The sequence below is a fragment of the Danio rerio genome, chromosome 2, assembly GCF_049306965.1.
Source record: "Danio rerio strain Tuebingen ecotype United States chromosome 2, GRCz12tu, whole genome shotgun sequence".
Taxonomy (NCBI): Eukaryota; Metazoa; Chordata; class Actinopteri; order Cypriniformes; family Danionidae; genus Danio; species Danio rerio.
The window spans coordinates 50,890,368-50,911,736 of record NC_133177.1 but is presented as its reverse complement, the minus strand read 5'-3'; the positions used below and the strand labels follow the sequence as shown (position 1 = coordinate 50,911,736).

Below are 21,369 nucleotides of genomic sequence, written 5' to 3'. Positions count from 1 at the left end.
ACGCGTGTTATTTTACAGTTACACATTTTATAAATGACACGAAACTGTTGGTATAGTCTAATTTAACCTACCAATAAACTGCTTATGGTGTTCCTCGCGAAAGACGCAATGGATACAAGCGTTTGCTAAATGGCTAAATAATTTCAGTAATATTAAAAAACAACATTGAAAACATACTCACACACAATACTAATGTCATGTTTAAATTTCATGACATCGTTTTAAACTACGAAACCAGTGAATCCATGAAGCTTGTTCTTCCCTCTGCGAGCGAGTCGGCGACAGACTGCTGTTTACCACATGTCAGCTCCAGCTGGCCCCCGCTCTCGCGATATTGGACGCGTTCTTGTTAGCGCAATCTTCAGTCTCGCGAGATCTCACCCAGTCGTCCGCCATCGCTGTAGAGACAGAGGGAAAGAGTAAGCTACAGGGACTCAAACCTGGGGGGGAAAGAGGGCGAGATTTGTCCGTGTTTCCCCTCAAAACACCCACCCTAACATTTGTTGATGGCATCGCTCCCTAACCCAAACATGTCCAACCTCAAACCCGGCACGAAGAAGGACACCAAGATGCGGATCCGCGCCTTCCCCGTAAGTATCAGCCGGAATGTGCGCGCCACAGGCGCTCGTGGTGGGGACTCGAGTGCCGGGGATCGAGCAAAGCAGCAGGCCTCCGCATGTTTAGATGTTTTGAGGCTGAGTTTGAGATATTAGCGGAGACTTTTGATTAGGAAATGCGTATAACGCTGTTAATACTAGCGTTAGCGTGTTAAATATGTCGACATGGCTTAATTAATTGAGAGATTAGGGATTTGAAGTATTGAAACAGCCAGTGTGGAAAGTGTTCAAAACTCATTGATTCTTTCGTTCTGGCTTTATCCGTTTTGAACACAAAGCTGTTAATATCATTATCAGTTCATATCCAGCAGATAATATGGGATCTTTTCTTTGATCTGCTTGTTTTGTTTCAGTGTTTTGATCCTTGGGTCTTGTGTTGTCAGACTAGCCGTTAGTGTTTTGTTGTCACTCAAATGGTTGATGTTGTGCATTTTGTTGGACCATGTCTGTGGTGTTGATGGTCGATTTTTTTTTTTAGTACTGTTTTTCTGTCGTCATCGGTGTCCTACATATTTGCTGTAATGTCTGGTTAATTAAGTTCATTGTCAATTAATGACGTTGTGTGTTTTCTTGACACTCTGGTGTTTGTGTGATGTTAAAAGATAAAGTGCTTTCAACCGTTTAGATGCTAACTTTACCTACTTTAAATTCTTAAAGAGTCAATTCATATTGTATAGATAGTATATGTAAATAAATAATTATTTGGAACAAAAAGTTTGCCTCCTTTTGTTTTGTTGCCTATTTCTGCAAAATACTTTTAACTGCACAGCTTTAACCCCCTAGTTCTGCTCACATTTTAAGATTTTATTTGATTAATTTTTTAATTTTAGTAATATTAGATCGTTTCCCAGTACTGGATTGCAGCTGGAAGGGCATCTGTTTTGTAAAAACATATGCTGGATAAGTTGGCAGTTCATTCCGCTGTGACGACCCCTGATGAATAAAGGAAAATGAATGAATATTAGATCCAACTTAAACTGTTATAAAGTAAAAGTTACTATTTGAGTGAAAGTATTTTTTTTTTAAATGCTGTTTTAAAATGTGTTGTATTAATATAATTCCATAACATGTTTTAATCTAAACCGTGCACTACACTCAAAAAATAACTCATTGGATGAACTCAATTTAATTAAGAGCAGAATTTCCATCCAATAAATTTGTTTAGCACCAACTAAAAAATTATTTCCACAATTAAATGCAACTGAGTTGGTCCAACATTATTTTATCAAATAAAAAATGAATTACATTTGTATTTTTATTTAACTTAAAGATCGGATAATATCATGCATGTCTGTTATGTGTTATGTGTTATTCTTAATTAACTAAAAGATAAATTTTTAAGCATATTACATGCATTACATATACAGGTGATTGAGACTTGATCTCAGATCTTAGGACAGTTATTGCTCACTGAGCAAAGCAACAAAAACTGCATTTCTGTTAATTAAGCTGCCAACACCCAGAGCATAGGTGCTTCTGCAAGGTGGAAATCTCAAAACTCAAAGCATTACTTGTAAATCTTCAAACTAAAGTAAAGATTAAACTCCTAACAAGTCTTTCTATTAAGTTTAAACACCTAAGATTACTTTTATCATCAATATTTCCCTCTCTTAATTCAATCCCACTCGAGCCATGCTGGAAACTACAAATCCCCCAACCAGGTGGTTGGACCAACACAATTCCTTCATATTCTCCCAACACAAAACGCTTAAGTTAACTTAATTGTTTACAAATTTAAGTTGATTGAACATAAAACAAATCAATTGGCTAAAAATATTACAATAATTGTTTTGTTTTAGCTCATTTTAAATTGGTATTCTGAACAGGCAACAGTAATCATTTTTTGAGTGTAGTCTAAGCCATGACTTCAAATTTGAAGCTGATATCTCAAAAAAAAAAAAAGATTTACCATAAGATCTTATGTGGATGCATTCCCACATATTTATGTAAGAAATGTGTTTTTTTATTATTTGTAAGGTGTTAAATTGTTGGGGAAGGGGTTGTTCTAAAATAATCTATATATTTATTGAAAGATCTTTGGCAAAGCCCTCGCTTTAGCTGATGTCGATGCTGACGTGCACCTCTCGAAAAATATCTACACTTTGCAGTGACATGAAGCGCAAGCTCTGTGATTGGTCGGCTTGGTAGCTGTGCTGAGTGTGGGTGGTGCATAGCCACGAGCCCAATGGAGTGAGTGTTTACAAGTGTCGAGTTCCATGAAGTAGCTCTTGATGGAAACTTTTGTTTTGCGTTTACCTTTTGATTAAAGTTGTTGCACGTCTCAAACCGAGTTTTAGCTACGTGTACATTAAGGTAGCGTTTAGAAAAAAACAAAACACCCACAAAGAAACTCGACACAGAGGAACATAACCTACTGTCTGCTAGAGTTTTGTTATTGCAGAGCAACACAAACAGCACGCAGAAATATAAATGCAAGACTACGCACAAGGCAGGTCCTGTGGATCACGGCCCTCACTCGACGCAGAACTATAAACATTATAAATTTTAATTTAATTTAAACTTTGAAGGATATTTTATATTTTACTTCAAGTGCCAAACCTGTTTAAAGTTAGTAACTAAACTTTTATTGCGGTATTAATTGTAAGATTCTGTTGAACTGAACAAATTCTGTAAAAAAGAAAAAACACAAACAAAAAACAAAATATTATTGGGGCGAGTTTTTTAGAACAGCACCAAAGGGTTAAGGTTTGTGAAATATCATAGGGCTTGTTTGGTGTTTTCTAGATTATCCCACTGATGATTGACGTCCTGGGCAGCTGTGTTTTTGTGTTTCAATGTCACTGCAGCACATTTTGCATCAGCATGACGTGCATCACTCTGCAATTTTCTGCAGTTTTCTGTTCTTTTATTAGCTCCACTCAGATCAAATGATGTGCATTGCAGGATTGTCCATGGCGGTCTGGTGGAATGAATTAGGTCAGAATAAACTTAATAACAGGCAGGAAAGGAAAAATGTTTGCATGCCGTTTAATTTTCCAAAGTCTGGAAACCCCCTTCCCTTCTTCATCTGAGAGTGTGTGACACCTGTCAGGACATCCACAAAAATACCGTTTTGGTTCAGATAAGCAGTAATATGATAACGCATCACTCTTATTCAAAAGCTACATTTGCTTCTAGGATCAGACATGCCTCACCCTGTCAGAGGAATTCGCTCGAAATCTCACAGCTGCCTTCATTTTTTTCGTCATAGTATCACTCTCTTAATAGTAATACGCATATTCTCATTTGAAACATCTCACGTGCTCTCAGCTCTCATGTAAATTCACACTGTTTGCCAAGTTTCTCGTCAGCTTTGCATAATGTTGGCTTTAGTTTGCTGTTTTTTCCCCCTCAAAAATCCTGGTTTATCCACAACAAGGACTGCACAATATTGGGAAAAAAACGACAGAAAAATAATTATTTGACAATATTGAGACATCTTTTTCAACAAAAGAAAAAAGTATTTTAGGAATTACTGTGAAAAAATGATTGCTCAGTTAAATATCATTTGGACAAAAAAAATTCACAGGAGGGATAATATGTTTGACTTTAACTATCTATTGTGATATGAATGTCATTTTACAACTTGACTATTATAAAAGAATTCATCATTTTTTTACATTGATTGGGATTATTTTGTAAGAGAGTGCATCTGCAAAAAATGTACAAATGTTTACAAAATAAAACAAATTAAAGAAGAGATAAAGACAACAAAATAAAGATAAGAATTTTAAAAAATTAGCTTTTTGGTTTTCAAGCTTCATAATCTAAATAAGGGCTGCACAATATATTGTTTCAGTATTGATATCACAATGTGATCATTTGCAATAGTCACATTGCAGCATATGCAGTGTTGCGTCTGGATTATAATTCGTCATTTGCATGTGTTTTTGGGGCATCAGGATTGTAAAAGCAGTCAGGCATAAGAAATTTTACCCTTTGTGTCTTTAATAATGCTTATTTTTATTGAAATATTTTGTCAGTGAAGACTATGCAGTATTATTTTACACGTTATTATTTAATTATTGTACCTGATTACTTCCAGACTTTTCAGAAAACCATTAATTTCATTTGTAACTTTTTTTTTTATGCTTGTAGGTTGTATTTTTATTTATTTTTTTTAAATGAATGATTCACATTCCATACAGTATCATTTCAGTTAATCTAAAACTGTTAATTCTTTCCTAGTAGAGATATTCAAGTCATCTGGTGAAATTTTATTCGTATTACAGAAAAACAAAATATTGCTATGTTTATTGTTTTTTTTTTTTTTTTGTAATATCCTGCAGCCCTTATCGAAGTAAATAAAGAGTTAATGTTTGTTAAAGTGGCAGACTTCTTAATTTCCTGTCCAAATTGTTTAAATTCAATTGAAATAACTATTAACTATTGAAGATTTGCACATTGTGATATCGATGCTGAAATGATATATTGTGCAGCACAATCCAAAACTAAGCACATTTTGGTTCATTTGTTCTACCTCAAAAACCTAAAACAGTAATTTTTGTGATCCGATTTCATATGGACTTTTAAATCATTTTGTTGACCCACTCTTCGGTTTCAATGAGTCACTTTTACAGGGTTCCTCTTTCATTTTGTAATGTAGAAAGTCTCGGGCTGGAGACAGAAACAAACAAACAAATAATTAACTCCAATTCGGTGAGGATGCAATAAAAAGAGCGAGATTGAGTACAATTACAATGTTACAAAACAGACTTTCAATAAATACGGTTCTTTAAACTATTGCTGAAAGAATCCTGAATCAAAATCAATCAAATTTTAATGAGCATGACATTTTAATGATTGCCAGAGGAATATGCACATTTGCCTTTTTTTTTACCTGGTGATTAATTCAAAGGCAATTTTCGTACACATTTTGTCAGTAAAGCTGGTTCGGGTAAACCTCCAGCATGTCCATTAAATGGAGCAGAGTTTACTACAGAGTTGTTGTTCGCTGATAAGCTACGCAAAATTCATTTATAAAATCAAATTCAATTTAATTAGTCAATGACATCGAGAGAATCATTCTGAGATAACAGATATTTTCGTAGTTTCTCAGTGATCTATGTAGTAAATGCTGCAATGAAATTACCACATATAATAACATGCTTTTACTACAAACTCACTTTATAACTTTAGTTCAGTGCTTGAAATCAAACATTCTGTATGATGATTCCACAGTCTTGTGTTTATTAATCATGCTGAATCATTGAAAGCAGTTAAATATTATGCTTATAATGCAACACTATAGCTTCTTTTAAATTCACGTTAAATATGTCAATACTGATATGATCTGTTTTCTGCTTCAGTTTTTTTTTTTCTCCGGACTTTCTACATCAGGGCCTTTGCATCGACATGACTTGATCCCACAGAAACCCAGTTTAGAAACCTGCTTGCATGCCTGACACACATACGCACGTTTTGCTGGAGGGATTTTTGTTCATAGAAGAACTGGTTCCTCTTCTGTTTTTTTATAGTCTTCTGCTGGGTCCAGTAATTGCCAGAGCAGGTGTGATTAAAGAAATAATTTAGCTAAATTTTGCGCACTCACACCCATTCCTACCTACATTTATAACTGTTATAGCTTTCTAAATGACTTTAATCCACAGACTAGTTTGCACAGGCCTATTAGTCTCAAGACCTGTCTGTCTGAACGCTTAGCAGATAGAGACAGGCGAGGTGTTTTCTGTCTGTGAATCTACAATTGCTACGTTTTCATGCAAAGATGCTAATTGAACTTAAATGCAAATCTGAAATGGCGTGCAACATTTTTATGAATAAAGCACCTTTTGCATCCAACAAGTCCAAGAGAACAAAATCATCACTTCCTGATAAACTGGCATGAAAACATCAAAAAGAAAAATGGAATTTGCTCTAGTTTTAAAAGCCACTTTCGGCCCTTTTTTGATATAATATAAATACTTACACCTCAAAAGACGAAATGCAATGAACACGTGGTGGCTTTTGGAGGTGCGAGAAGCTCTGTTCTGGAGATACTAACACTGAACTTTGACTTTTGACTGTCCATATTCACAGCGCCAGCATCAAGAGCGGCAGAATTTGCACTCTGACAATCGAACGTTTACAGTAGTTCTATCAAAATAAACCAATTAATAGCTGTTTTTGTATCGAGGCTTTTGTTTCATGTTTAAATGCTAGCCTTATTTCAACCTGCTGTTTATAGAGGTTGCTTAATAGCCTTGCTCTTTACATTTATGCTAATATGTGCGCATCCTGGCGACGCAGTGGCGCAGTAGGTAGTGCTGTCGCCTCACAGCAAAAAGGTCGCTGATTCGAGACTATTCTAGGTCAGTTGGTGTTTCTTTGTGGAGTTTGCATGTTCTTCCTGCGTTCGCTCCGGTTTTCCCCACAGTCCAAAGACATGCGGTACAAGTGAATTGGGTAGGTTAATTGTCTGGAATGTATGAGTGTGAATGACTGTGTGTTGATGTTTCCCAGAGATGGGTTGCGGCTGGAAGGGCATCCGCTGCGTAAAAACGTGCTGAATAATTGGCGGTTCATTCTGCTGTGGCAACCCCAGATTAATAAAGGGACTAATCAGAAAAGAAAATGAATGAATGACTGTGCGCATTCTACATTACAGTCTGGTAAACCTGCATAGCAATTATAAACCTCTGCTTTGTTTTGCTTGGAAATGTGTTCAGAACCGATCAGCATGCGATTAGTCGGTTCGCAAACAGCCATTCTGCAATATTGACAGTCATTTTAGTAGCTTCTCAGTGAACTACAGCCTTTTGTAGTAAATTTTGCTAATGTTAAACCTGAAAGCATGTGCAAATACCATGTATAATGATGTATAACTCAGCACCAGACATGGGCTGGTATAAGATTCTGACAGTATGATAGCCTTGGAATAATAAATTGGATATTACTAAGTTGTGATTACTGCTCTAAAATATGCTCTTTTTAAATGTCTCTGTAAAAAAGAAAGTCCCCATTCAACAATATATTTCATTACAGGGAACATTTATAATATTTTGGAGCAGTAAACATGTCAGGCTTAATATTTCAAATAAATCATGGACTTCTGCTGTCTTCATAAGTTTATATATATACATATACATAAAAAAGCTTTAAAAAACCATTTACATACAGTATACCTTAGGAATGGTATAACAGAACGATTTTAATATTTTGAATTTTCCAAACCTTGGTAAACCTTTATTAAACCGTTTATTATCCCATGCCTACTGAGCATGTTTCATAATAGCATTCTAATGTTACCCCACCGCTCCTACACTACCCAACCCGCTCCAAGCTGGCATCGAACCGGCGACTATTTGCATGGGAGTCGATTGCTCTAATAAGGAGGCTAAAGACCATGGCCCCTAGCTTCTGTCACTAGAACACCTTTAGGGTGTACTCTCACATTTCTGAAAACGATTCGAACACGGGCCTTTGCACGGTTCGGATAGCAAAGTGTGTGCTCTGAATCAGCCTCAGGTGTGGTTCACTTGGCCGGCCCTGGCCCAGTTGGAAGAGGTGTGCCAGAGTGCGGTTCACTTGGTGTGAACTGTAGTGTGAGTGCAAAGCGCACTTGACGTGACTTTTCGTATGCATTTATTAATCATTTTTACTGTTCAATGAACGCAAACTGTTATATTTTATTAAAGACGCAAACCCCTGTCTCCATGACAGCTTCAACTTTAGCAAACCTCCTAATTTCTGCCGCACTTTATAATTGTTTATGAGCATCAAAAGTGGCTGATCTGTTTAGCAAAATATTTGACTGCTTGTCACTGCATCTCAAATGACTTAAAACGATATAACTAAAGAAATCTCCCCTGTGCTGAGCGAGAGCGCTTTTGACCAGCACATCATCGATGACGTAAGCCCGAATGCGATGTGAGTGCAGGCTGTCGGTTGAGACGAAGTGTGATTCGGCCCGGTTCAAGGCAACTGTACATAGTGTGAGAATGCCCTTATGCCCCATTTACATGGGGCATCAGCTTCAACGCTTCCCATTCACTTTGAATTGGTGACGTCAGGCGTTGCCAAACTGCATTGTGGATTTATCAGCGCTGCTTCAGTGGCGTTGCTCGCTGCAGAAGTTGGGACTTGCTCAACTCTATCAAGCGTTGACTCTGAAGCCCCATGTGAATAGAGCGTTAGAGGTCAGAGGAGTGAGGTCTACCTGCACAGCACATCACTAGCTGGCCGTCTTCTGTTACACTCATCCCCCTAAACCTCACTCCCATCCTGGTCACGGCACCAATGTAACCCTGCCGGTCCTACACCACCCAACCCGCTCCGAGCTGGGATTGATCCGGCGACTCTCCGCATGGGAGTCGGTTACTCTAACAAGCAGGATAAAGATCATGGCCTCTAGCATAGCCTCGTCGGAGATTTACTACGGATCACATCACCGTACTTTCCTCACACGATGTGCAAGACAATCACGGCTTTTGTCTATATATCGATTATTACGCACCAAATGTAACTTGTTTAAAACTCGTGCTGGAAATGTCCATTGTAATTGATGCATGTTATTTTTTTTCGTAATGGAGAAAAAGTTATTGACGTTATTGCATGTTATTAAAATGTATGTACATCTTGGCATATTTATTTCATCTATTTATTTTTCCAATATTGCGAAATGTGTATAAAAATAGGTGGATGGAAACCTAGCTAATGCATGTTGATCCATCATGACAGACCAGGAGCTGTATATAATGATTATGCATTATATTATAATTAGCATGAGCTGTGCTGAAGTATTGTTTTGACATGCACAATTAGTCACGGCTGTTTCAAAATGTAATTCACACATATGATTAGCCATCAGACCTGTTCTTTGCCAGATTAGCTCTGCTGAGTCACTTGAAGCAATCTGGAGATGTGCTGTAGGTTTGCTCGTAAAGGGAAATCGATTTTCCTGGTCCAGTATCAGCCAGGGGTTGAGCATATGAGCGAGTGACCTGCAGGCACTTTAAATGCACATTAGATTGTTGTAAGTCAGTTATTTAACTTTTAACAAGCCTGAAACAGCCTGCATTTGTCCCTGTTTTGAATAAATCTCCTTTTATGTAATTCCAAGGTTGTGATGGTGGGTCTCGGGGTCTGAAAAATGTATATAAGGCGATACACTGCCTTTCAAAAGGTTGGGGTTTCAGTATAGTTTTGTATAGCAGGGCAGGGGTGTCTACTTTTACTTTTAAAGATCAAAGATTAATGTTTCAAGTAAATGCTGTTCTCTTGAACTTTCAATCCATGAAAAAAGTCTTGGTTTCCACAAATATATGAAACAGCACAACTGTTTTCTACAATAATAATGCTGTGTTTTTGGCACCAAATTAGCTGAATGACGGTGTTTATTTTTTCATGCTGAAGTAAGCTTATTTCATGCTTGCGAATTTCAGTGTTATGCTAACAATGTCTGATCTGTACAAAACGAGTTCTCAATACAATATCCTAATTGTATTGAAATGTAGTATTATAAAGAAGGATTTTAATGTTACACATGCATGCTGTTTTAATTCAAACTGATTGATGTTGTCCAATAGCAAAGATAATTAGTATGGGTCAAAATGAGGAAATAAGGTTTCATTAGTTGATGTTAGATAATGTGCTCACTAACATGAACTAATAATAAATACATGCATTGCATGTATTAATCATTGTTCAACATGTAATAATGCATTTTTAAAATCCAAATTCATGTTTGTAACATTAGTTAACAACATTTTCATTGACAAGCATTAACAAAAATGAATTAATACTGTAGTAATAGTATTGTTTATGTCACATCATGGCCTACTCGATACATTGTAAAGTATTGTAACGTGTAACATAAATATGTATAATAATGACATGGCTATTGAATGGCTACTGTCTATTTTTCAGTTTTATCTCTACTAAAAACATGCTATAAGGCTGCTTAATATTGCAAATTTCCAGTTGGTGGAAAGTTTCTAAGTTATTTTAATCATAAGCACACTGATTTGAAGTGCAAATAATTTTACATTTTCCTATACTTATTATTTTAGTTTTTTCCTTATACTTACTAATGCACATTCACATAGGAAAACAATTCTGCTTTGCAAAATAAGATTATTATGAATCCCTCCAAAAAAGTTTTAATTTTGAGAAATTCCATGTTTTATTAACGGCACCTGTTTAAGTTTTCCTGACCAATTACAATTGTTGTGGTAAGTTTTGCCAATTTGGATTTTCCCTCTAAAAACTATAATTGACAGCATATACAAACACAAATATTTTGTTTTTATTCCATTATACTTTTATTCCATAATTTTTTTTTTTATACTAAAAAATATTTTTCTTTCAAACTACATTTGTAATTTTCCACGGTTTATATATTTTTTCCCTTTTCTTATTTCGCAAAGTACAAGGACAAGCATGTGCTAATAATATATTTTAATAATTGTATGTATAGCTTTTTGCTTTTGTTTTATAGATATTTTGTGAACTTTTTTAGGCAAAGCATCTTAAACCTGACTGGTGTTTTCTCTGTCTAAACGCAATTATGACTGATATGCAAAATTCTAGCAGAATGTTTTCATTTTGAAAAATACCTTAAAAGAAAAATGCTAAAAATGGAGATGTTTAACTGATAGCATAAATCTATCAGAATTCTTAAAATAAGCATCCCTGACATGGAGCAGAGAGTTCAGATTTAATGCTCAGCCGGGTGACAGTTATGAGGTTTGTTCCACCAGATATGTATAGGACATATTGTTCAGATGTTAAAATGCAGCTGTAGGTGAGCACAAGCATCTCTATAACACATTATTGCCTGTGAGGGCTGCACGATACTGGAGAAATATACTATATTAGATATTTATTAAGATATAACATTTCCCCAGTAAAATTCTGTTTTATCTGCTTTTTTTTTTAAATCATTTATTTATTTGACACTATTAAAATAAACAGGTAAAATATGTTTTTCAGATATAATTAATTTAATTCATATTAAAAAAAAACTCAGTGTAGGTGCAAACATTTATTCGTTAAAACACTATGAATGAGTGAAAACTCCTGTCTTGTCTCGACTCCCGCCAGTAGTGTTTATTTTCAGCTTTGGGTCACTTCAGCCAATAGCAGAACAGCAACTTTTGCGCAGGTGGGAAAAAAGATTGAAAGGTCCCATCTGATTGGTCAAATTTAGAATAAAAAAAACATTGCATAAAATATATGTAATTCATATTTATGTCAAAACTGTAGTTCATCATTGTCTGCTCTATATTGCATATATTATTGCGTTAATAATTGTGTTACGATTATATTGTGCACCCTTATTGCCATCACCGCTGCTAACATAACAGACTGGCTGGAGGTCAGGTCAAATCATGCAGAAAGCCATTGAAATCCAGACTCTGGACGGACAATCTTTGCATGTCTATTATTAAAGGTCTCGTGAAGTGCTTTGAAATGTGCATTTTTCATTTAATGTTTGACGTAATCTCAACCGAAACACTAAGGGAGGGTTGGACATAGAGTAGCTCCTCCCCCTTTAAAAAACAGTCAGTAACATTTTGTTTTAGCACCACTCTGCCAATGAGAGGTGCGTTAAATGAGAAGCGTCTTGAAGGGGGCGGGATTCTAGAGAGCATTTGATTGGTCAGGATTTAATGAGAAACTGAAGTATGAGGTGACGTGGTTAAAACCATTGATCAATTTGTTGTAAGTGCCAAATTACAAGCTTTAAATGTTTATATCGGTTTCACACTTGATTATATATATCTTAAAGACTAACAGTACTGATGCTCACGACAAAAGCTTTATTTTAGTTTCATAGGACCTTTAAATATTTTGTTTTTGTCGTTTACGCAGATGACCATGGATGAGAAGTATGTGAATAACATATGGGATCTTCTGAAGAACGCCATCCAGGAGATCCAGCGAAAGAATAACAGTGGGCTGAGCTTCGAGGAGCTCTACAGGAACGCCTACACCATGGTTCTGCACAAACATGGGGAGAAGCTCTACACGGGACTGCGAGAGGTGGTCACCGAACACCTCATCAACAAAGTATGAGCTCCTCTGTCACTCTCACATCTGTCTCAGGGAAGAAATAAAACACGGGGTTTTAGAGATTAGAATGTATCATTTGAGCGCTAATGCAAGACACGACAAAATGCTTTGAGATTTTGAGCTTTTTGCCATTTCATAATGTTTTGTAAGGGAAGGTAAAGAAAATACCCACAATACGCTTACAGATATTTCTTTTGTACTTTTTTCTTTATTTGTCTGTATATTTCGATCACAGTTTATGTTTTTAAAGATGATTTCTCAAAAAGAGTCTTCACTGAGCCATAAATCTTCACAGCATCATAGTTTTTATATATATATATATATATATATATATATATATATATATATATATATATATATATATATATATATATATATATATATTTATAAATAGCTAGATTCTGACAGTTTTTAACCGAGAAAAGAAATTTCCAAAATCCTCTAATACACTGTAGAGATAAAACAAGAATTTTAAAACTAACTTGTATGCAAATGAGTTCATGTTTTTGTTTTATTTATTTTATTTAACAGGGACAATACTCATTAATCAACAGTACAAACTGTTAATAAGCCATAGATTGCCACACAAGCTAATTTTCATCTGTTGCCCCTGCCAGATTTTAAAGGTGCATTATGTAAGTTTGACACCCTGTGGTTGAACTGGATATTGCATTTGTTTTGATCCAGGAATGCAAGTGCAGGTTGCCAGATTATGGACTAACTGGAGCGACCTCGACTTATTTAAATCATGTTCTATATAAAAGCAACAGCACAAGATAGGAATATTTACCACAATAAAAAAAGAGTGTTTTGTTGTAACCAACACCTCAAATTGTTACATTAGAAACTGACAATAATCACCTCAGGTACACCTCATCTGCTTTATTCAGTGTTAAATGCTAATAATGTGAGTTTGAATGCCATTTTACATGACATTTATTGCCATACTACTGAAAGCAGCAGCAGATAGTTCACCTCAGATCTTGTAAATAAATTAAACCATTTGACATTGAACTTTAGAACTGTGACTGAGTGCAAGCCAACACATACCAGTGATTCAGCATCTACATTTAATAATGTTAAAGAGGTTTAGTATGTATTAATTAGATTATAAACCTTACCATTTTGTGATTGAGTACATATTCTGTGCTTCTTAATGGCTGTATTTTAATTTCTATCATGTTTCGTCTAGTGCAAACTAGTGCATCACTGCAAATCCCGTCACGTAGTGTGTTGTTAGGACACGGGGCTACAATGTAACATGCTCACCTAATGTTTACGCTCGTAATATTTATATTATGTGCTAATTAAATAACCTCATGTTATTTAACATGATTAACCTCTGAATCTGTGTCTCATTTCGGAGTCTGCCACTGTCCACCGGAGGTCGCATTTTGGTCATGGACGCATGCTTTGAGAGCCTTTCTAAATGAATGAATGAAATATGTGGTTTTCCAACATGGCAACCCGGTGCTGAAATATAATTGGCTAAACTGGCATTGGGCAGGTAAACGGAACCAAAACAAAGACAGACGCTCCGGCATGTAATGCACATTTTCAAAGCAGAATATGTGACTCAAGTGAATTTTTTTTTCTCAGATAAACATGTTCACTTAGCATGTTTCTTAAATATCTGCAAACATATTACGGTATTTTTATGCTTTAAAGGAGTCAAAAACGTACATACAGCACCTTTAAAAAAGACAACCTTAAATCAAAAACACATTACACACATAATATTAGTAAAATTACATACATTTAAATAATTAGAATAAGCAATTCATAATAATGAAATTATTGTCAATAGGTATATAAATAATAATAGTTTCATTTTAAAAAAATGCAATAATGGCTCATTTTTATATTTAAACATGGCATTTTAGAAAACCTGCAGTTCTTTGTGCTATTATTGAACTGGGGAATTATGTTGATGAATACTAGTTAACTTGAGTTAGTATTTTATTTATGTTCTTCCTATTCACCTGGAGTTTCTTGTCTCAAAGCATTTATTGATTAGATCCTAAATGTTTTTATTAAGCTGTATGCCACAAGAGGCTTTGTCCTAAAGCGATTTCCCCACTGCTTATGGTTTAAAAGACCCTTTAGCTGCATGTGAATTTAGAACAAAGAGATTGTAATGATCAGATCTGTCTCACGTCTTCGCTATACATATATATTTATATATAGCTTAATGAGGACTCTGGGGTTTTGTCTCTGGTGCTGGCTGTTAATGATGTCAGTTCTGGAGGTGAAGCAGATGGTGGAAACCTGCCTGTCCCGGTGGACCTGTTCACAGGGTGATGTCATCGTATGCACAGGTGGATAAAAAAATCCATGTGCTTGAGCTGCTCTTATAACAGCTTGGCTTCTTTTTCCTCTCTTCAGGTTCGAGAAGACGTGCTTCACTCGTTAAATAACAATTTCCTGCAGACTTTAAATCAAGCGTGGAATGATCATCAGACTGCCATGGTCATGATTCGAGACATCTTGATGTACATGGTAAGAGATTTAGTTTTTTATTATTATTATTATTTTTTTTTTGGTAGGGGCTGAGATGTCAACTAATGCCAAAATTAATTAATGTAGTGTAAGAATGAAAAAATGTTTGAGAAGTTTTGATAATGGTAATTAGGAGTGTAATGCTGTGTTCACACCAGATGCAGAAGAAGTGGCAAGCGCAAGTGATTTACATGTTAAGTCAATGCAAACGCGCGAATAGACATCCTGCGGTGCGAATGGCGCAATACGCCCGAATTGAGCATTTTGCGCGAATCGCTCGAGTTCGAAAATCTGAACTTCAGCTGACATTCGCACTGCGTTAACCAATCAGTAGCTTGCTCTTGTGGGGGGCGTGATTATGACGTAGCACCTGTTGTTGGTGTCCCGGGGGAAAATCCTCCTGCACACACCGACAACAGTTCATCAAACTGGGCTCGGCTCAGTCAGACGCACCGCTGAATTCTTCTTTCCTCCAGGTTAAGTTTCTGGAGGAGTTTATGAGCTCACAGAGCTGGGTGCACCTTCGAAAGGATGTAGTGAACATGGCGCCAAACGAATTCACACTGTTTTTCAGCCTTTCTAAAGCACGTAAAGCACAACTTCTGTCTGAATAAAATCCATGTTAGCTATTTAGTAATTAAGCTATCTTCATACCCAAACCATGCCCATGACGCAAATCCGTGTCTATTGTATAGTGAATTTAATGCGGGAATGAAGCGAATTTGACGCATGAATGACCGCGAATAAACTCCAAAGTATTTGATTTATTTGTGAACACGGCATAAGGTTATTAAATATGTTTTCTGTCACTACTTGTATAGCCTGCATTTATAAATTCATTTTAAACCTGCACAATCAATAAAAGATTGGGATCTTAATTCAAACACTCACGCAACATGAATTATAAATGATGACGATTTGCATATTTTCATTAATCCTTCTGTGTGCTCCATTCAAATCTGTGTTTGATCGAGAAAGAGATTCGTTTTTGACACTTTTCAGTTAGTCACAAACAATCAAATAACACAGAAGTACTTGGATAACAGTTTATAGTTGAGATGTTTATGGTCGTATGTTTTTGGTAAAGATAAAAATCACTGCTTAATGCAATTTGACGCTGTTAAAAGTTGTAGCAATTACATTGTTTAACCAATAGATGGCAGTAGATCAACAATAACCAAAAATATGCCACTGAATAAGTATTTAAAAATAAAACGTATAGTAATATAATTTAAAGTTTTATGAGTGAAGTATTGAATCATTAATTGAAAATTAGACAAAAAAATAACATGATATGTTGTACAAGGATTATAATCAAAGCTTGACACCACCTATTTTGATCACCAAGCCACTGTGGCTAGTAGTTTTCCAACGTTACTAGCTCACGCAATTTCAGAGTGGCTAGTAAAAAAGCCACAATTTTATTGTTGGGAAAATATGTTTTATATGCATAAATTTGACTTTAACATGCTAAGATTTCTTGGTTTAAATTATCTGTTATGTCCACATGCCTCCTTAACTTTTTTTTTATTTCACATGACTTTTTAGGGCTCAACAGGCTTTTAGGGGTTTATCTTTTTTTTCTCTGGCCACACCAAACTAATTATTTCCTTGCCACAAATTTTTTAAAAATGCATCAAAACAAGTTAAAAATATCTGTATACATAAACTTTTTATTCAACAAAAACGTTCTTAAAAAAGAATTGACATTTTAAAAAATGTATTCTCATTTATCTAAATCTATACACCGTAGTTTGTCCTGGCTAAAGGTCCAATATCAGCAGGTAGCTATACATAAATTAAGAGTTTATCTCCTATTAAAGCAACGTTACTGTAAAGGGGGATTAAACCATATTAACTGCGTGCAAAAGAAAGCAGCTGCAAAACATTCTGTGTGCGATAGTGATAGGATGATCACGTGCACATGGTTAACATTAGGCCCAGTAATAATCTGTTAAAAGCAAATGCAGCAACAGTTTTTCAATCTATTTCAAACACAAACTATCGCATCAGTTGTGTTTCCAGGCACAGTTCTTTTGCGCAAGGAAACGGGAGCTTTTAAGCACTCTCGATCATGGCAGTGAGCGTGGATCGCTTGTATCTCACCATGCCTACCTGCATTTGACGGGCTGGTGGGCGTTAATATCAAGCTCTGATCATAATGTTAGATTTATACATTTAGCATTATCAGCAAAGATCATTTTTCACAGTATTGAATATTCACTTTTATTTATTTATCTGGTTATTGATTTTTATTTTTAGTTATGTTTGTTAAAATCAAAAGTTTTTTGCAGTAATGTTTTTGTAATAAAGGGAAAGCAAATAATATTTGTTGTCTTTTTTTTTTTTTTTTTGCTGAAATGGTTCGCTCTGTGACTCAAAAACTGTAGTGTGTTCCGAACCATAAGATTTGTGATCCGTTACACCACTAGCGACTGTGTATCGAAGGATATGCGACCGCTCAAAGAAATCGCTGAACCATCCACGCGTATTCGTTGCAGAAGTATAAATCAGCCTACAGACTGAATTTGCACCTTCAAACCTGTATGAAGATTATTATTATTTTTTTTATTATCTTTCTCTTTAGGACCGTGTGTACGTCCAGCAGAATAATGTGGAGAACGTCTACAATCTGGGCTTGATCATCTTCAGAGATCAGGTTGTGCGGTATGGCTGCATCAGAGATCATCTCCGACAGACTCTGCTGGACATGATCGCTCGAGAGCGCAGAGGAGAGGTGGTCGACAGGTCTGTCACCTCTTCTGTTCATCAGCTTTCAGCCGACACATGCCCAGTAGAAGAAGAACTCATTTTTTGTCCTGTTTGTGATGTTTTTTGGCAGGGGAGCCATCAGGAATGCCTGTCAGATGCTGATGGTTTTGGGCTTAGAAGGTCGCTCCGTCTACGAAGAGGATTTTGAAATCCCGTTCTTAGACATGTCTGCTGAGTTCTTCCAGGTGGGTGATGCTTTAATAGCAGCTTTAATCTGTTTGTCATCGATTTGGAAATGACAAAAACGTGATACAATTTTGGTGTTGTATAACTAATATTAGAATTAACCATTTTTTTATTTTAATATATTTTTAAATCAAAGTTATGCATGTGATGAAAGGTAGTTAAATTATTATTATTATTATTATTATTATTATTATTGGTCACTATTACTATTATTTCAACGTTTTATAACATTTATAATAATAATAAATATAATATAATAAATATAATATATATAAATTATATTTATATAATAAATATAAATATAATAATTGTTTTAATTACTGTTAAAGTAAAAACAAATTACATCAGGGCGACTAGCTGAAATAGTGTGTGTGTGTGTGTGTGTGTGTGTGTGTGTGTGTGTGTGTGTGTGTGTGTGTGTGTGTGTGTGTGTGTGTGTGTGTGTGTGTGTAGTTGTTTTTGTGACATATCAGGACATGGGTATGATATAGGTATTACAAGAAGATGGTGAAATATGAGAACATGTTTGATGCTGATGTCTGTTTTTTTCATGTAAAGTAAAACTGTATGCAGTTTTCTTTGAGGGTTGGGTTTAGGGGTAGGGTGGGGTTAGAGCAATACAAAAAACAGTTTGTGCAATAGAAACACAATGGAAATTTATGTCCTCACAATTCACAAAAACATACATGCGTGTGTTTGTCTATGTATACATGTGTATTTGTTTTCCTCTTTCAGTTAAACAAATGATTTAAGCTTTAATGTGCATGAAACTTCTTATTCTAATATACTGTTTTGTTTTTTGTAATGAGCAATTGAATTCCTCTAAAGAAAAGAAACGTTTCAAAGACTTTTAAAAATTAATGTAATTTTTGTAAGAAGTCAAATGAGTTAGAAATGGTATATATACATTTTAATAAAATACATTATTCATATTCTGACAAACAGCTTTCCAGTTGTCATAACATTAAAAAAAAAAACCATAATGTATAAAAAGTAATTCCTGTTGCATAAAAATATTGACTAAAACATCTTTTTTTTCAATTAGACTATTAGATCAATTAGACAAGTGCATCAAAAAATACAGTTAGTCAAAATCAACTACTAACAAGAAAAACTCATTGTTCAGACCTGAATTGATCAATTTGCTTATTTATTATTGGCTGGTTGTTTTGACTGAAATATCTCTGTGTTTCTGTGTAGATGGAAAGCCAAAAGTTCCTAGCAGAAAACAGTGCCAGTGTCTACATCAAGAAAGTAGAGGCTCGGATAAACGAAGAGATTGAGCGAGTGATGCACTGTCTGGATAAATCGACAGAGGAGCCCATCGTGAAGGTGGTGGAGAGAGAGCTCATCTCCAAACACATGAAGACCATCGTGGAGATGGAGAACTCGGGACTGGTCCACATGCTCAAGAATGGAAAAACAGAAGGTGAGCAGCCGCTTGTGCTTTTGGAGCATCATCTATCCCTGATTGAAAGCAGGATTCTGACAGGTCATGGAGTTTTGTGGAATTTTAAAAGATCCATTCTAGACATTGAAAATCAGGGAATTCATTTTTTTTTTTTTTTGTCCAAGTCATGGAATATCAGGGTTTTTGTTTTAATTTTAGTCTCCATTTTTCAAAATTAGGGCAGGGCAAAAAGTAATTGCGACTAATCGCATCCAAAATATAATTTTGTTTTGGCATAATAAATGTTTGTATATTGTATATATTTATTATGGAAATGGGATGCAAACTGTATAAATATAAATAAACATTTTCTCAAATATATGCCTTCGTGTTATTGCCTACGTTTATTTATATATAAAGGTACATAAGAAGTATACACAGTACACACTTAAATTGTCAAAACAAACTTTCATTTTGGATGCGATTAATCTGGATACATTTTTTGCCCAGCTTTAAAATTTGTATTGATTTATGTAACATTTTCTGTTGTTGTTTCATGCCTTCTGTAATGGTTAGTCTATTTTTAGCTCCATTTTAAGGCTAATCAACTTTGAAGTCAAATGCAGTCACCAGACCCTACCTGTACTTAACTAAGCCAAACATGTCAGGGTAATCTACATTTTAGCGGTTTTGGCTTCTAAATGACTACTTCAAGAACTGAGTGTTAAAAAGTATATGAAAGAAAAGCTCAATTTAATGTTTGTAAAACTGCTATAATGCTATTTAACTTTGGAGAGAGAGCATTTCACAACCACGCAAACGGCAAATGCTTAACCAACAATGGTAAAATATCCATTGTTGTTCTCATAATGGCTATAAACATATATTAGAATATTGTGTTTTTGTTTTACTATTGTTTTAATATTATGTAATTATTACAAGCACAACAACAGTCTGTTTTTATGTTTAAGAGATGTCATGGAAATTAAAGAGATAGTTTACCCCAAACATAAAAATGTACACTGTATTTGCTTCAAAACCTTTATGATTTGCTTTCTTCTGTTAAACACAAATAAGATATTTTAAACAGAGCTGAAAACCTGTAACCATTAACTTCCATAGCATGGAAGTCAAAGTTTACAGATTACTAATATTCTTCATTTAAAAAAAAAATCATGAACATTTTGAACTGCTTAAGTCTGAGTATATCAGGGGTGTCCAAACTCGGTCCTGGTGGGCCGGTGTCCTACATAGTTTAGCTCCAACTTCCTCCAACACCCCTGCCTGGAAGTCTAGTATACCTAGAAAGAGCTTGATTAGCTGGTTCAGCTGTGTTTAATTGAGGTTGGAACTAAAATATGCAGGACACCGGCCTGCCAGGAATGAGTTTGGACACCACTGAAGAATATGATGAGTAAATGTACATTTTTGGGTGAACTATCCCTTTCAGATTTTTTAAATGCCAGGGAATTTAATGTTTGGCTTAAAGTGGGAACCCTATAAAAAGAATAATGTGTTTTTTTATTGTCCCACACATTGTGTTTTACTGAATTTGTCTTGTGTTTCTCTCTCAGACCTGGCGTGCATGTATAAGTTATTTGGTCGAGTTCCTAATGGTCTGAAGACAATGTGTGAGTGCATGAGCTGGTACCTCAGAGAGCAGGGGAAAGCACTTGTTTCAGAGGAAGGAGAGGGGAAAAACCCTGTCGACTACATTCAGGTACACATTCACCAACATGAGGACTTGAAAGACTGAACAGAGGGATATTGCACAAAAGCAAAACAAGAAATTACTTCATGATTTATCAACCTATCCTGGCTGTATTTAGCCTCGACACAGTAGCATGTAAGCAGGCTAAATTAAGTTATTGTGGAGACTTATTATTTTTTACT

At 35.4% G+C, this 21,369-nt stretch overlaps 1 protein-coding gene across 4 annotated transcripts in view; it reads left to right on the top strand.

Annotated features, from left to right (window-relative positions):
• The first annotated feature begins 375 nt into the window (after positions 1-375).
• Positions 376-21,369, top strand: part of cul3a (cullin 3a) — a 37,730-nt gene continuing 16,736 nt past the window's right edge. For 3 of the 4 annotated variants that reach the window (XR_012385077.1, XR_012385076.1, XR_012385075.1), the window contains exons 1-7: positions 384-590; positions 12,429-12,626; positions 15,015-15,128; positions 17,716-17,876; positions 17,971-18,085; positions 19,287-19,515; positions 21,051-21,196. Coding sequence is in view for 1 of the 4 variants with exons in the window: in NM_199691.2 (NP_955985.2) it covers positions 507-590; positions 12,429-12,626; positions 15,015-15,128; positions 17,716-17,876; positions 17,971-18,085; positions 19,287-19,515; positions 21,051-21,196 (1,047 nt within the window). In the remaining 3 variants the exon portion in view is untranslated. 4 annotated transcript variants of the gene reach the window in all.